The sequence below is a fragment of the Cygnus atratus genome, chromosome 5 (genome assembly GCF_013377495.2).
Source record: "Cygnus atratus isolate AKBS03 ecotype Queensland, Australia chromosome 5, CAtr_DNAZoo_HiC_assembly, whole genome shotgun sequence".
NCBI classification, from domain to species: Eukaryota; Metazoa; Chordata; class Aves; order Anseriformes; family Anatidae; genus Cygnus; species Cygnus atratus.
This window is the reverse complement of record NC_066366.1, coordinates 19,496,473-19,510,906: the sequence shown is the minus strand read 5'-3', so window position 1 is coordinate 19,510,906 and position 14,434 is coordinate 19,496,473. Positions and strand designations below refer to the sequence as shown.

At 49.6% G+C, this 14,434-nt stretch overlaps 2 protein-coding genes across 13 annotated transcripts in view; both read left to right on the top strand.

Annotated features, from left to right (window-relative positions):
- CRACR2B (calcium release activated channel regulator 2B) overlaps window positions 1-2,915 on the top strand; it is a 35,033-nt gene extending 32,118 nt beyond the window's left edge. Inside the window, exons 16-19 of the mRNA XM_050710830.1 lie at window positions 36-150; window positions 1,416-1,523; window positions 1,913-1,989; window positions 2,831-2,915. Of these exons, the coding sequence (XP_050566787.1) occupies window positions 36-150; window positions 1,416-1,523; window positions 1,913-1,989; window positions 2,831-2,915 (385 nt within the window). The remainder of the gene's footprint in view (window positions 1-35; window positions 151-1,415; window positions 1,524-1,912; window positions 1,990-2,830) is intronic.
- Window positions 2,916-8,989: 6,074 nt separating this feature from the next.
- Window positions 8,990-14,434, top strand: part of CD151 (CD151 molecule (Raph blood group)) — a 32,062-nt gene continuing 26,617 nt past the window's right edge. For 6 of the 12 annotated variants that reach the window (XM_050711237.1, XM_050711236.1, XM_035552184.2 and 3 more), the window contains exon 1: window positions 9,262-9,419. The gene's annotated coding sequence lies outside the window, so the exon portion shown is untranslated. Of the gene's footprint in view, window positions 9,420-11,807; window positions 12,668-14,434 lie in introns of those variants that run through there. The other 6 variants (XM_050711240.1, XM_035552190.2, XM_035552191.2 and 3 more) reach the window with 5 other exon arrangements.

The window sequence follows — 14,434 nt, the reverse complement described above, 5'->3', positions numbered from 1 at the left end:
GTTCTGAGGGTGCCTCTGGTTTTGTTGGGGCTCAGGTTCCGGAGCATCACCAGGCAGTATTTCCGGAAGGCGGATGGCATTCTGGTGATGTACGACGTTACGGCCGAGTGCTCCTTCACGGCGGTGCGCAACTGGATGAGCAGCGTCCAGGTGAGAGCGGGGCCTTGGCTCGCGGTGCTGCCTCTGCCTGGCGCTGGTCTTGCTCCAGTGCTCTGCCTGGGAGCGATGTTCTGGGAGGCCTCGGGAGGTCCTGGTGGCCTTGGGAAGAGGAATTGTGGAAGCAGATGTTACGGGTGCTGACTGCAGTGGTGAGTATGGGACCAAAGGCTTGTTGAAGGTACCACAAAGCCAGTGGCAGTGTGTTTTGGTACTCCGGTAATCCCACCCATTTTTACCTGCAAACTCTCATCGAAAAGCATTCATCTGTAGCTCGTCTCTGCAAGCAGAGACAAAAATACCTCTGTATAATTTAAATACGTTGTGTGCAGATGGCTCAAAGTTGAAGGGAAATAGTCAAGAGTTGGTTTTGTCTTCATCATGTTGAGTCTCGAAAACCAAGTCCTAAATGGAATAAATAAGCATAGGTTGGAGGTTTCTAGTACTGTAACTTTCACAGGCCTGTTGGGGGAGAAAAAAAAAAATAACCAGGAAGGTTAAACTGAGCATGCAGAATATCAAAGCACCCCAAATCTGTAACCTTTAATAATCTCTCCTCCTTTCTTTCTTCCATCTTAGTACTTTTCTTGCTTTGAAACCTAAACTCTTCAGGTACTGTAAGTCATCCAGGGCAGTCAAGTTTGGAAGTTTGGAAGTTTGGAAATAACCCCATCCTGCAGTCTTACTCTGGTGATGGAGCTATAGGGAGTTCTACCAAAATTAATGGGCTCCAGGAATCGCCTAGAAATAAGTTACGGCAGAGACTGTAAGAGCTGGAATCTGCTCGGCCTCTTACAACTTGGCCAGAGGGTTTTCAGTAAGGGATGGCTGAGCTTAGAACAGCACGTCAGAGGAAAAGTACTACACGTACAGCAAAAAAATTTAGAACTGAAGTCCCGCCTGGTCTTAAATGCAGTTTGCCCTATAGGCTGCTGGACTTTTCTTTGGGCTTCTTATTTCCCAGAGAAGAATTTATTCCCTGCCTCCCCTCTCTCAGCATCCCAGCTGCACACACCAAACATTTGAAATATATTCCCATGGTTTAAGCTTCCTTCCACAAGTCCCAGGGGCTACTTGAGGAACGGCCCTTTAATGTGCTTGAAGGGAATATTTTGGCAGCTCCTTCAGGGACCCTAATCCTGCTGCCACTGAAGTCAGTGGCAAAGCTCTTGTTTGCGTGAGCTGGAACAGGATCTGCTTCGAGATATTTCTGTCCCTCAGCTGAGTCCCTAGGGTGCTTTGCTCTGTTTCTTTTGCAGGAAGGTATCGAGGATGGAGCTGTGGTCTTTCTGCTTGGAAATAAAATGGATGCTGCACAGAGAGAGACCCGGCATGTCCCCAAGGTGGAGGGGGAAAGGCTGGCGAAGGTTTGCCTCTGTGCTTCCCTGGTCCACCTGCCCAGCAGCCTCCCTCCAACTCCAGAGCAACCTGGAGCCATTTCCCAGTGTGATACCTTCCTTCCCCACCCCAACACAAACACGTACCAAGGTCCCTGTGGTACCAGGGAGGATGAGGTGGGGAACCAGCACATGACAGACAACAGCCCTGGGGGCATGCTCATGCATTTCTCTTGAGGCTCGATGCCTCCTTGCAGGGATGCTTAGTTTTTTTCTGAGGGGAGAGCGCGTGGCTGCTTTCCCACTGGAGGACCCACGCGATGCATCCTGGTGGTGAGGGTGGGCCAGCTCCCCGGGGTGCAGGTGCGCGGTGGGGTGAGCTGGCAGCTGACGTGGGTGCGTGCTGTGCTCTCTGGCAGGAATACAAGGCTGTCTTCTATGAGTGCAGCGCGATGACCGGCTATAACATCATGGAGCCCATGCTGCACATGGCCAGGTCAGTAACGGGAGCAGGATATTTCCCCGGCCGTAGGTCACTGGTGCGGGCTCTCCTAGGGAATGGGCAAGAAGAGGCGCTGTCAGACTGACTTTGCCATGTCACTAAAAACACCTGGAGCAATAGGTTCTTCCCCGCTGACTCCAGGGCCCTAATCTTCTGTGGCTGGAGAGCACCAGGCATAGACTGGACATCGTCGCATGCAAATCTTCCTCTGGTGGAGCTGTCTGTTGAAAAATCAGGAGCTGAATTTGAGCACTGCATCACAACTGGGTGTGCTATCCCAGATTTTAAGTTGGCATTTTCACTTTGCAATCTACACGTGCTTCTGTGGAGGGTGGAGGGGTTCCTCCTTACTAAGCGTTATAGAGACTGTGATATTTTGGGAATAATATTTTTCTTGCTAAGGATAAGATAAAGTTGGGGGGGGGACGCTTTGTAAGGCTGAAGGAGGTTTGCACTAAGATTTTTAGTTTTTAAAAAAGCAAGTGTTTTTGAAAAATTCTTTGAAATCTTGCAAGAAAAATATCCCTTTTTCTTTTATCCCTTCCTCTCCTGCTATAACACCTCAGTTAAGTTCACAGCAGGACTTGGCTGTTTATTAACTGGGATGATTTACTTAGACAGATAAATGATGTGTCCCGTAGCGCACGCCTTCGTGCTCATTTTGCGTGTGTGGTTTATCTAGCCCAGCTCCCAGAGAAGCCCAGTCTTTGGTCCACTCTCTTTTTACAATCCTAACTGGCCCTGGATGATGGGCGAACAAAGAGCGCAGTCAGGTGCCACAGCAGGAGTAGCTGAGTAGTTTGATTGTGTTCTCGATCTGTGCTGCTTGTTCCAGGTTGCTGACAGCACAAGAAGACAGGCAGAGGGAGAATGCCCTGCAGCTGGAAGATGTCAGCAGGAGGAAAGGGTGCTGCACATAAGGCACATCAACGTGTCAGCAAGAGACGCGTGTGTCAGCACCAGTTCGTGAAGCTGGGATTCCTTTGGAGCAAGCTGAATCCGATGGTATCGGGTCTGCAGAGACTTGGGGAAGCCGCAGCTTTTCCCCATCTGGGAATTTCAAGGCACTAAATCAGGCCAAAATGTACATGTGCTCTGTACTGTTCCATTTCCCACCTCTCACACAGTCCTGGTCTCTGCTTTCTTGGGGGAACTGGGCTAGTCTTGGCACAAACCACATCTTCCGTCCAGAGTGGTCACTTCCTTGTAAAACGCCGTTTCCTTTTGTTTCTGGCACAGTGGCCTAGCAACAGCGTGGAGGATGCGGTGGGAGCTGTGTTAAATAGATTATTTTAGTGTAAGAAATAAAGAGAGAATTTTAAATTTAGGCTAACTCCAGGTAGTAATCCTTCTGTCTCAAAGAGCATCCTCCTCCTCTCGGGTCTGTAAGAGCAGAGCCCAGCTGACAGCTTGCTGAGCTCAATGGGAAAGCCTCCGTCAGTCCCTGTAAGATCTGAATCCGGCCCCGCACTTGCTGGGAAATTTGCTTTAACTTGCCAACACTGCAGTTAACTGATTCCATATGTGGACATACTATGAGCTGATAAAACCATTCATCCCAACATCTTTCCTCGCTTTGTTACCCTCCTTCTCGTGCTGTTTACAGGACACAGAGCATTGCCCTGAGACTCGCGGGTGACTGTGGTGCTGGCACCTATTGCAGGCGCTGTGCTGTACCTCCCGGGGGCCATATATAGCCTGTTTTAAGGCTGAGTGCCGTCTGCTTCCTCCCATTCTCTTATCCTTTCCGGAAAGGTCTCCAGCAGTTAGGAGCTGACATATCCGCAGTACGTTCGTGGGCTGGAATCATGAGGCAGCTGCCTCAGCTGTGAAACGTACCTAGTGGAGCTTTTCCTCCTTTTGCTTATGAAGGGCCCAAGCAAGAGCAGGGCTGAGGTAGGATCTGGCCCTACAAGTGCCCCTCTCGGCTGCTCTGGCTCTGCAGGATGCTGTGTAGCTGCTGCTGTGCCTGGGCACGGAGCCCTGCGTCCTTTGGGGTGTGATGCTTTCTCTGTTTCACAGCTCTGTTGCTCTTAATGCCTTGTGGGTTTCTCCTTGAACCCGTTTCTGCATGTGACTGTGAAATCTTGGGCACACGACATGATACTGCAGCTATAAAACAGTTCCCCAACCTCACAGCGTAGGGAAGGCCTATATTTATCCACTGGCTTTCCTCTCTGGGGATAAGGCATTTACTCTGACTCCGAATGTCTGTTCATCACACAAGTTTCTCTGGGAATATCCCAGGCAGGGATGTGCTCTGAGTCACCTACAGCCCATCAGCATTACAGAGAATTTCCATGGTTCCTCCCTGTGCCATTTAATCCTGAAAGGAAAGAGGAAGATTCTCTCCGGAAGAGCCAGATTCCTGATTAAAAGGAGTAGCTAAATGTGTTAGTTTCTGCTCAGCCCTTGCTGCTGGCTGGCTGGGGCTCATGCTGTTGTACAGCTGGTGGGTTTAACTGCACAAATGCCTTGCAGGGACCGGGAAGCAGTGAGTTAGGGGAGGCCTGAAGGAACCGGGGCTGCTGGTTTTGAGCTTAGGGTAGCACCAGCAGTGGAACTGCTTGTGTTTGTGAGAAAGGATGTTTGGGAAGGGAAATCTAATCCTAGAAATCACCTGTAATATTTAGACTGCCCTACAGTGGATCCACATCCCAAACGCAGATGTGGATTTCTTGTGTTCTAGCTAACGTGGCCGTGAAGAAGCATAGATATTATCCTCTGTTAAATGGGTCAAACCCACTGCCTGACTTGCAGGAGCTGCTGTCAGTGATCCACCTGCATCGTGCTCCAGTCGCAGCACCAAGAACTGGTGTCTTTGGTCCAGGCACATCAATAACGCTAACATTTACTTACTGCAGCAGCATCCTGGGCAGGATTTGGGAAGCTGCTGCAGAAGGAAGAGAGCAGCATCCAGGCTGCTAACGTGGTCTGAACGTGCACCTCCCACGCTGCATGCAAAGCACATGAAAGATAAAGGAGTGAAATATAGCTGGCACATGAGTATGGGACACTGTGTATTACCATCATCGGTGTTGTCATACTACAGTAAAAACAAAGAACTACCCCCTTTTTTTTTTTTGGTGTACAACCTTAAGTATGTTTTCTTAGTGTGCAAGCAGAGCGCAGACAATAAAGAAATGCTGTCTTGCAAATGGTTGTGTTGAAACAGATTTTTGTCAGGAGCTGCAGGAGATTCGGTTGCCTTTTTTAGTTGCCTGCTGTAGCATACAGTGCTCAGGAAGTGCTGAGCGCTCTGTCCCCGGTGGTGGCACACACAGGAGGTTTATAAGTTATAAAAGCAGGGAGAGAGTTGATCAGAACCCCTTGTTTCAGAGGCAGCACAGGAACAATTTGTCTCCTGTCTTGTTTTTTTTTTTATCCTCTTTAAAGCAGCCAGAGCCTGGCTGATTGGGAAGGCAGAGCAGGGAAGAGGGAACTGGGAGAACTGGGGCCATTGCAGAGCCTTCCGAGAGGGCACGTTGTCTCCTTGCATCTATACTTGTAGAACTGGACGTATTTAATAATATCCCATACATCCTGCTCACCAGAGTTATGAATTTCATAGTTCTTAATCCCTGTGCCCTATGTTTGTTTCGATACATTTGTGTATTTACAGAACTATCTATCTGTAGCTTTGGCCAAAGCAATTAATACTTATTTCTCCTGCTACAGCCAGCACAGGGAGTAGTTAACTATAACTTTTTTTTAGCAGGGACAAGGTGGAGTTTTGTTTCACCCATGACAAAGTGGCACAGAGGTTGAGCAGGTTGCATTTGGACAACAGTAAGCACCAGGGTGGGGTTTATTTTGGAAGCCAGACCCATGCTATTTCCCATCAGCAGCAGATGTTCAGCCACTTCCAGGAACGGAGGGCTCATCACACGTAATGGTTTCTTGGGAAGATAAACAGCATCACTCCTAACACGTCCTCCTTCCTTACTCAAGCTTTTATTGGTGAGCATGATGCTGTATGGAACAGGTCTTTGGTTGCTCTGGGGCAGCTGTGCTGGCTGTGTCCCCTCTCAGCTCCTGGTGCACCTCCAGCCTCCTCGCTGGCAGGGCAGCATGAGAAGCAGAGCCAAGGACTTCCCTATGTAAGCATTACTCTGCAACAATGAAAACATCAGCGTGTTATCAGCATTATTCTCATCCTAAATCCAAAGCACAGCACCATACCAGCTACTATGAAGACAATTAACTCGATCCCAGCCAAAACCAGGCTTTCATCAGAATCTTTCCTGCCTCTGAACGGAAGCCCTGGGAGCAGCCACACTCTGCAGGTGACTGACGGAAACTCCAACATAAATAAAAAGCAAATAATAGTGATACCCTAAGGTGGTATGAGACAAGGGAGGATGAAAAATAGACTCTGCCTGGGGGCTTATTCCTGCACTGCATTGGCTGCGGTCTCTTGGTGGACAGGTGCCTTTTTGCACATAATCTGTAAAGCATTTTGGAATCCTATCACAAGAAAATATACTTAACAGCCTGAGAAACCTATCCTGGCACATGCAACAGTGCAGCTGTGTATACAATCAGAGCTAGGAGCAAAGGAGAAAAAAACAGCTGCTCTGACAAGCAGCCACAGTCCCACAAAGCCCTGCACACAGGCAAATGGACCCTGCTCTGCCTTGTGTTTCGCTTGTCTTTTTTGTGTTAATATGTTAAGGATAAGCACAATAGGATTAGCCTGACAGCATCTATTTCAAAAGCCGAAACAGGCCTGAAGAGTGCGCAGTAAACCATGGGACTAGGCTTAAAGCTTTCCTATGGGACAAATGCAGGAATCCCAAAGGCTTGGGATGTTTGCTTTCATCTGCCTATGACTGCACTGGATAAGATATTGGGGGGAAATGTACTCAGCTTGGGGAATGATAAATGGCATTGCTAGAAAACAAACAAGCAAGCAAACAAAACAAAACCAAAAAAAACACGAGGGCACATGAGGATCCTGATTCTCTGCTGTCACCTCCACTTGAACAAACTGGAGACATGCAGCATCTTCCACCCACCTCATGTGCCTTCCTCTCGGGACTGGAGGCCTTCGGGGGCTGACCAGGGTGCCTGTAAAGAATCCAGGCAATGCAGGGCTCCCCTTGCAAAGGCTTGCACCATCCATCAGCGATTAAGCACATGCAGCTGGCTTTTTCACTGTGGCTTTATGGAGTGCCTCTGCTCCTTTCAGGCAGCTTGTTCCTGGGGTGCTGCTGGCACCCCGAGGCATGCCAGGTGCAACTGCTCACAGTGGCTCACCAGCCGCTGTAGAACCACTTTATTCCAGCAGCTTGAACTCCAAGAGATAGTTTCCACCTAAACACATTTAATCTGTTCGTATGGGGACCACGCAGTCTCTTTCTGGATTATTTTCTGACCATTACCATCTACTGTTCACATATTTTCACACTCTTTGCTTATTAATTGCTTAGTGCATACACATATATATGTATATATATAGAACAAATACTTAAGCTTTGTGTTTAAATGTATCTTGTAGCTCGTGCTATCTACCTTTAAATACTCTATTTGTAAATCTGCTCAGCTCCAGTAAGATCCACAGTACTGCAGCTCAGAGCTTGGTTAGCTCACTCAGCCTGCTCATTACTTATCTGTTTATGAGTCACGGTGAATTTTCAGTCGGTGCAGTTAGAGTAATCCGGCTCCAGACTCCCCAGGCCCGCAAGGCATGCTTTATGTGCATATCAAGCCAAGCAGTTTAATAAGGCCCTGATCCTGCAAGCACAAGAGTAGCTGCCTGCTTCTTCTGAAGTGAATAGGCTATGGTAGAACTATGAAAATTACAATAAAATTCGTTTGTTTTCCAAGGTTAATATATAATTAAACGTTCACAGGGATTACATTTGTGCAGTTCTGGGTAAGGGAATGGTGGTGGTGGGTCCTACCGGTGAGACAGCAGCAACCACAGCGAGTGCTGAAATGGCAAATTGCTGCAGAAAAGCACTTCAGTGCCATTCCCTGCATGATGTGACCTTGCTGCTAGGCTCCTGCATATTCCTGTAATGAACTCGGGAACCGGGGAAAAAGGGGTTTCTGTGGTATAGCCCCCCTTTACGTGCAGGCTTCCCCAGACACACCACTGCCACACAGACAGCAGTTGTATCTAATCGTGCCCATTTGCTGACCCAAATCTGGGTGGGAGGCTGATCTCTTTCTCGTTTGCACATGAAATCTCCAGACATGAGGGGCGAAGGCAGCAGCCAAGAGCAGGAACGCTCAGCAGCCCACCAAGGAGGGCTAGGGGCTGCGGTCGGTGCCTGTGCTTGTGTTGCTGCCTCCTGGCTCTGCCACACACCCTCTGCAAGAAATCTTGATGTGGAAGTGTGAGCTGATCCCCTGGGGCTCTGCTTAATCGCTTGGCTCTCCAGGAGCTCTAAACTAAAGCTTAGGATCCCGTGGGCAGAGGGGAGATGGGAGCTGTGTTTTTTTCCCCGGCGGTCTTTTTATAATGCTGCTTGTACTTCACACATAACTCTCATGCCATTTTGTTTTCACTTTTGGAAGCACGGAAAAATCCATGCCTCTATATTTTTCTCATCCTGCCCAGCTGTGAAGCAGGCTGTTCTCTGCTGGTTTTGGTATAACTTCATCTCTATTCTTTAAACTCATCCCTTCCCCCTGATTCACTGTAAATTGGGTGATGCTAAGTAATGCTGAACAAAACCATAGTGGAGTAAGTCTCTCATAGCGGTCTATACAGGGCTTCTTCAGCTGGCTGTCTTGTTCTCTTGCCTTAGAAGAAGTGTGGTATCAGTTTATTAATTGCTTTATTTGTTGGGAGGGATGAAGTGATTGTTTAGTCGGGCACACGGGTCTCTAGTTTACAGACTAAGGAGGTCCAAACCTGGCCTTTTCTCCCTCTCTTCCCACCCACCCCTAAAAAAACGTGAGACCCCTCAGCCACCGAGGGAGCGGGTGAGGATCTAGGACTGGTCCCAGAAGGGCTGTTACTGGAGAGGATCTTCCGGGACTGGGTTGTTACTGGAGAGGTATTTGGACTGAAGTTGAAGTGAGGTAATGGAAGGATGAGGCAATGTGCCAGTCAGGGCTTGATGTACAGGATGTCTCACGGAAAACTCTTTAACGAGCAGCTCTGACGCCTTAAAAAAAAAAAAAAAAGAAAGCTGGAGTTCGCTGCAATGTGGTGCCTGCGGCAATGGGAACGGCGGCTGAGGTAAAGGTGGCGAGAGGCAGAGGTCGCTGCTACCAGAGCACGCTGTTACAGCCTGTTAGGGCGGCGGCGCCCGCTGGGTGTCCCGGGGTTGGGCTGGGCAAAGCCGTGCCGAGCCGTGCCGTGCCGGGCCGCCCTCTCTGCCTCCTCCTTCCCTCCTTCCTGCCGAGGTCCCTTCCCTCGCTGCCTGCTCCGTGAGGCGCCGCGGAGCTCCGCGGCCCGGCGCTGAGGGGTGAGGCGGGGCGGCCCCGAAATGGCGGCCGGGCGGGCTGAGGGGAGGCGGGCGGCGAGCGGCGCGGTGGGGACGGAGACAGGGACGGGGAGAAGGGGGAATTGGGGCAGAGTTTGTGGGCCACCACGCGGGGAGGTGGCTTGTGTGTCGTGTCGGTGGTCGCCAAAAGTCAGCGCTAGGCACGGGGCTGCTTCGCTTGCTGCTTGAGTGCGGAGCAGCTCTGCGGGGCTTCCCGCACGCTGTGCTTTGCAGTGTTTCAAAAGGTGTTTGTTTGTTTTTTCCTTACTGCGGAGGGCTTCAGGAGTTTTGCACGGTCTGCGCGTTAGGAACGGTGCTCAACATTGCTGTAATCTTGTGAAACAATACTTCTCTCCTCCTTTCTCCAGTTAAGGCGCCCTTTTGTGAAAATAAGGCTTGGACTTTAGGTTAAACTTGCAGGACTGTGGGAGGCAGAAGAGGGGGAGAGAGGCTTACTGGAAAACCCAGGCACTGTTCCATTGCTTTCCTTCAGAAGCTGAATCAGCGCCAGCGGTGGGTTATTGTTGCCCTGTAGTGCTGTTTGCCGTGAGGGATCTTTCCCAGTAGCCTTTTGCTCCAGGTCATCTTACGAAGAGTGTAAACTGCTGTAAATTTAACATAAAAACAAAATCTGACTTCTCAAGGTCTTCTGTGATTAACCTGTTGCAGTATCCTGTTGGATTTTAAAGTTATTTACCTTTTATTTCAGTCTACTCTATAGCCTCCCTTAAAGTACCTTGCTGTGCTTCCTCCATCCCTCTAAACTGCTTTCTTTCTTGTTCTGAGAGCTTGGGCCATGTCTGCTGGAACAGGAGTTAATTAAAATGTCATCACCCATCAGAGGTAATGCCCAGGGGCTGCCATTTTATTGAACCAGTTTTGAAACAACTCTCTTTTGCCAAAATACGTTTTCTTTGCCATCTGTGAGGCTGTTGCCTGGGTTCTTAGGGGATCTTTTGGTGTGTCAGATGCTGCCTGGGTGTCAGTAGCGTGTTGTCATTCAGAAAAAAGTCCATCCTGGTCCTGTTCGACTCTTACTGCTACCAAAGATAACGACTTGTGATGGGGAGAGCATAGCATCTGTCTCTTCTGTGCTGTTGTGGGCTGAGGTGGAGAGAAAAGGAGCTGTGTAAAACGTCTCTGCATCCAACCAGTTTGGATGTTGACTGTGACCACAGACAGTATTAGGTGTCAATGTGACAACTGCTGGGTAAGCAGGGCTTAGCATGCATGGGAAGCGGTTGAATTCATGTAAAGCAGGTTTTGTAAAAGCCTAGTAGTCTTTCACGTAAACTCGGCTCTAAATTCCTAGTATAACCTCAGACTTGTATGAATAAAAGCCACGACTTTGAAGAAAGTACTGATACATCTTTGTTTGACACAGCTTGTCATTCATCTGCACTCTTTGCCAAGTGTTTGTGTGTCTAGGATGAGAAGACCCCGATCGGAAAACTGTTGGAAGCTGGGTAATGTGTGGGGCGGCATCACTTGTGCTTTACCCGAGGCACCTGGTGACAGGTCAAAGACTTAACGGTGCCCTGCATGTATGAGTTTCTGCTCTGGCTCACTACAGCTGTTCAGAGACTCCAGTGTTTAAGTCTGGTATCCTTGCCGAGAGCTTGGGTTGTCAGGAGGAGAAGCTAGCAGGCTCAGGGCTCCTGTGTGTAACTATCCTGAGATTACACCCTTGCTCTGTAGTGTCCTGATGATGTCCTTGAGTTCCTGATCTGAACATCTTTCTGTCCATGTGCTATATTTCTGCAAAAAACATGTTTTGTTCCAAAACTGTCATATATGTTGGGCGGCTGATGGCTTCTTTTAAAGTTTCTTGGTAGACTCCTTCTGCAATGGAGGAGAATCCCAGCCCTCAGCTGCCCGGTGAAAGTCCTGGCAGTCCCTCCGCTATGTTGACTGCAGTGAACAATAAGACCATACCTTTTCTGTTTGCTGGAGGTAATGTCCCGTGTATGACAGCTGTTCTTGTTTCACTCTGGTGTCTGAGGTGGTTAGTCCTTCCCGCTGTATGTTTTTTGTGTACTTAACAGCCAAGTTTTCCTCCTATCTCAAGGCAGGTGTGTAATAGGAGGGCTTGCTCTTAGGGACATTGCCAAGAGCAGAGCACTGAGTGAGAGAAAGTTTGATGGCCCAGTTGGGACTGTGGCCCTCCTTCTTTTGGACCTAATATACAACCCATCTTCTGAGTTAGCAAGGAATACCAGCCTAAATGATTTTTCACAGAAGCTGTAGCTTCCCACCCTTGTGCAGTAGGGAGGTGCTGTGCCAGCCTGAAAGTGGGCAGGAAACGGAGTCAGAGTGGTTTGCTGTAGGTCTGTGTTTGAGATAAACATGACTACATTTCCTGTCCTCCAGGGCTTCACACAATGACTTGTGCTGTCATTAGTGCCGGCTAAGATGAAGAGCAGCAGCCCTTTGTGGCACTGCTCGTCCTGTTGCTGCCAGGTGGTACTACGAGACCTGAAACCCGGCTTCTTTTGCCAGACTGCAGCATGGCACGGGAGAGATGAACTGCCTTGCCTCGCTCCCGCTGGCTGCCAAGCCCTCGCAGCCGGCGTGGTATCAGCAGCTTTGCTGACCAACACGAGGACTCGGGGCTGTGACCCCTGCTAGTGCAGTCTGGCACTCTTTGTCTGCAGGATTGCTGTGTTCCTCTCTTCTCCCATGGCCCCTTCTCTTCCTCCAGACTGCAAACAATGAACCCAGCCTAAGCAAGTGCTCGTGCACTGCTCTGCCAGTCTCCTGCTGTTCTGCCTTACACTTGATGTTGCTTCTCTTTCGGTACAGTAAGGCTTGCACAGTCAAAATCTGGGCTCTGCAGAAGACATTTTTGGTGTGGCCTCCTCAAGTTTGAACTATTGGGTGTGAGACATTCTTCAGCAGGGGGGTGGAAGAAAGCTGCTTGTATCCCTTTGTCGAGCAAAAATGCTAGGTGGGGGTGGCTGATGGATTGCTAGCTATCTGTCAAGAAGTTTCCAAGACACGTTTTATATTATTCCCAGCTAACAGAAGTTGTAACATAAATCTGCAGCTGCCTACATGGCCCGTACGCAGACCAAGCAACGATTCCCTTGCTCTTGAGACAGCCCTGAAGGGGTTGACTTGTGAGCTCTGTCTCTTAGCTGGGTCATCCCACAAGTAAATTCATTTGTTCCTGTGAAGTCTGGCTTCTGCACTAAGGAATGCATTGCTCTACTTATGCATAGGAGGATGAGGTATGTTTATGTGTTTCTGTGGGACTGCACAAAAACTCCTGGGGGACTCAAGGAGTTTTGAGGTGGGACTCAACATCTATGTCAATGTGTATATGCGCGTGTGGCAAATGATCTTGTCTGGCATTTCCAGGTCCCTTGTAAAGCAATTGTACTGTTCCTGTGGTTTTCTTGTGCCTTCTGTCTAAGGAGGAAGCTTAGAAAGATAAAAGGTGGGTGTACTGACCCTGAAAAAACAAAAAGGGGAGTTCTGCTGTTTTGTGTCCCAGTGTACTGCTGCTGTCCCCAGTGGCCTTGTCAGTCCTGCTCTTTAAAGCTCATGAAAAGACCCTCTTGTACCTCTCCCCTCTGCTCCTGGGTTTGACACTAGGTTGTCTCCAGCTGCTCCCTGAGCGTGTGCACCAGCAGCTGAGATCACGGAAAGCCGGGGGGAGCGTGACTCCTGGAAATGACAGCACATCCCAGCTTCCTTGGCTGGGAGGAATAGAAACCTAGTCTTCCTGCTTGTTGAAAAACCTCCGGATGCTGAAGGTGAAGGCCAGGCCTCCTTCCATCCCACTTGCTCCTCCTTCCTTTCAAACTCTGAACACCATTTTCCTCTTGCCGCAGCCAAGCCAGAATGAAAGGAGCGGTGTCACCATTTGTAAACTGTGAAATTTCCCCCATTTTCCCATTCTTCCTTCCACGTGCACTTTGCTAGTGCAGAGGGAGAGGCGAGGAGCAGCAGGGCTGCAGGATGCAGATGAGGTGATCTGCCAGGTCTGCAGAGAGCCTCATGCCATCCCTCCCTACGGCACGAAGCCATTTGCTGCTAGGCCCTCTTGGCAAATATCAGCGTTGTGATAGCAGCACTGCAGATGAACATCTCTCCTTGCCAGTGCTCTGCTCCGTCCCGCCTGTCAGACTCCTCTGTGATCTCAACAGCCTGGCATCCCGGGGAGTGAATTCAATCAGTCCTATTAGTCCCGAGCCCTGGCTGCTGCAGGGTAATAAAATTCCCGGCAGAAGGAGCAGCAGGATAATTGCTGGCTTGCACTTTGTGGCAGAGTAAGAGGGGTCAGGGCCAGTGTGACTGGCTGGGTCCCTGCTTTTCACCTAAATTCCTCTCGCTAGGTGGGTGCTTAAGGTTCTTCCCTGCTAGCCAGAGAAGTGCTGGAGGTAAGAAGAAGATAAACGTAAATAGCTGCCACTTCGTGTGCCAGCTGGGGTCCTCCTGAAGCTAGAGGTATCTCTGTGTGTTTCGTATGCCTGCAGGTGTATCGTGCGTTGCTCGATGCTGGAGGTAGAGGCGGGCTATTGGCCTAGCGGGGTAAGGCAGGAGAGCAGGAATTAATGGAAATTAGTGGAAGGGTACTTGGTAGGTCTTGAAATTCAGTCGGGTGTTGACCCACAGCCTGTGGCAGACAAGTAGAGGTTTAACCACACAGTGCCAATCACCTGCCCCTCGGTAGGCTGCCAGCCAGGTGCTTTTCCTACCTGCAGATCTGTGCTGCAACTTTCATTAGCTGGGAGTAGTATAAAACGTGTCTTGGAAACTTCTTGACGGAGGTTGTGGGAAGCAGCAAGGTGAGAGGAGACAAAACAATCTTGCGAAAGGCCAGAAAAGAGAAGTGTGGGAGGTGTGAAAAGGGATGTTGCTCAGGCCCACGGGTCGCTCCTGGTTCTCCCGACAAAGCCTCGTTATTGCTGGGCCAGAAGCAGGCGACATCAAACGTTTGGCACTGAGCCTTGTTTCTTATCGACTGCTGGAGGCAGGTCTGAACACAGGAG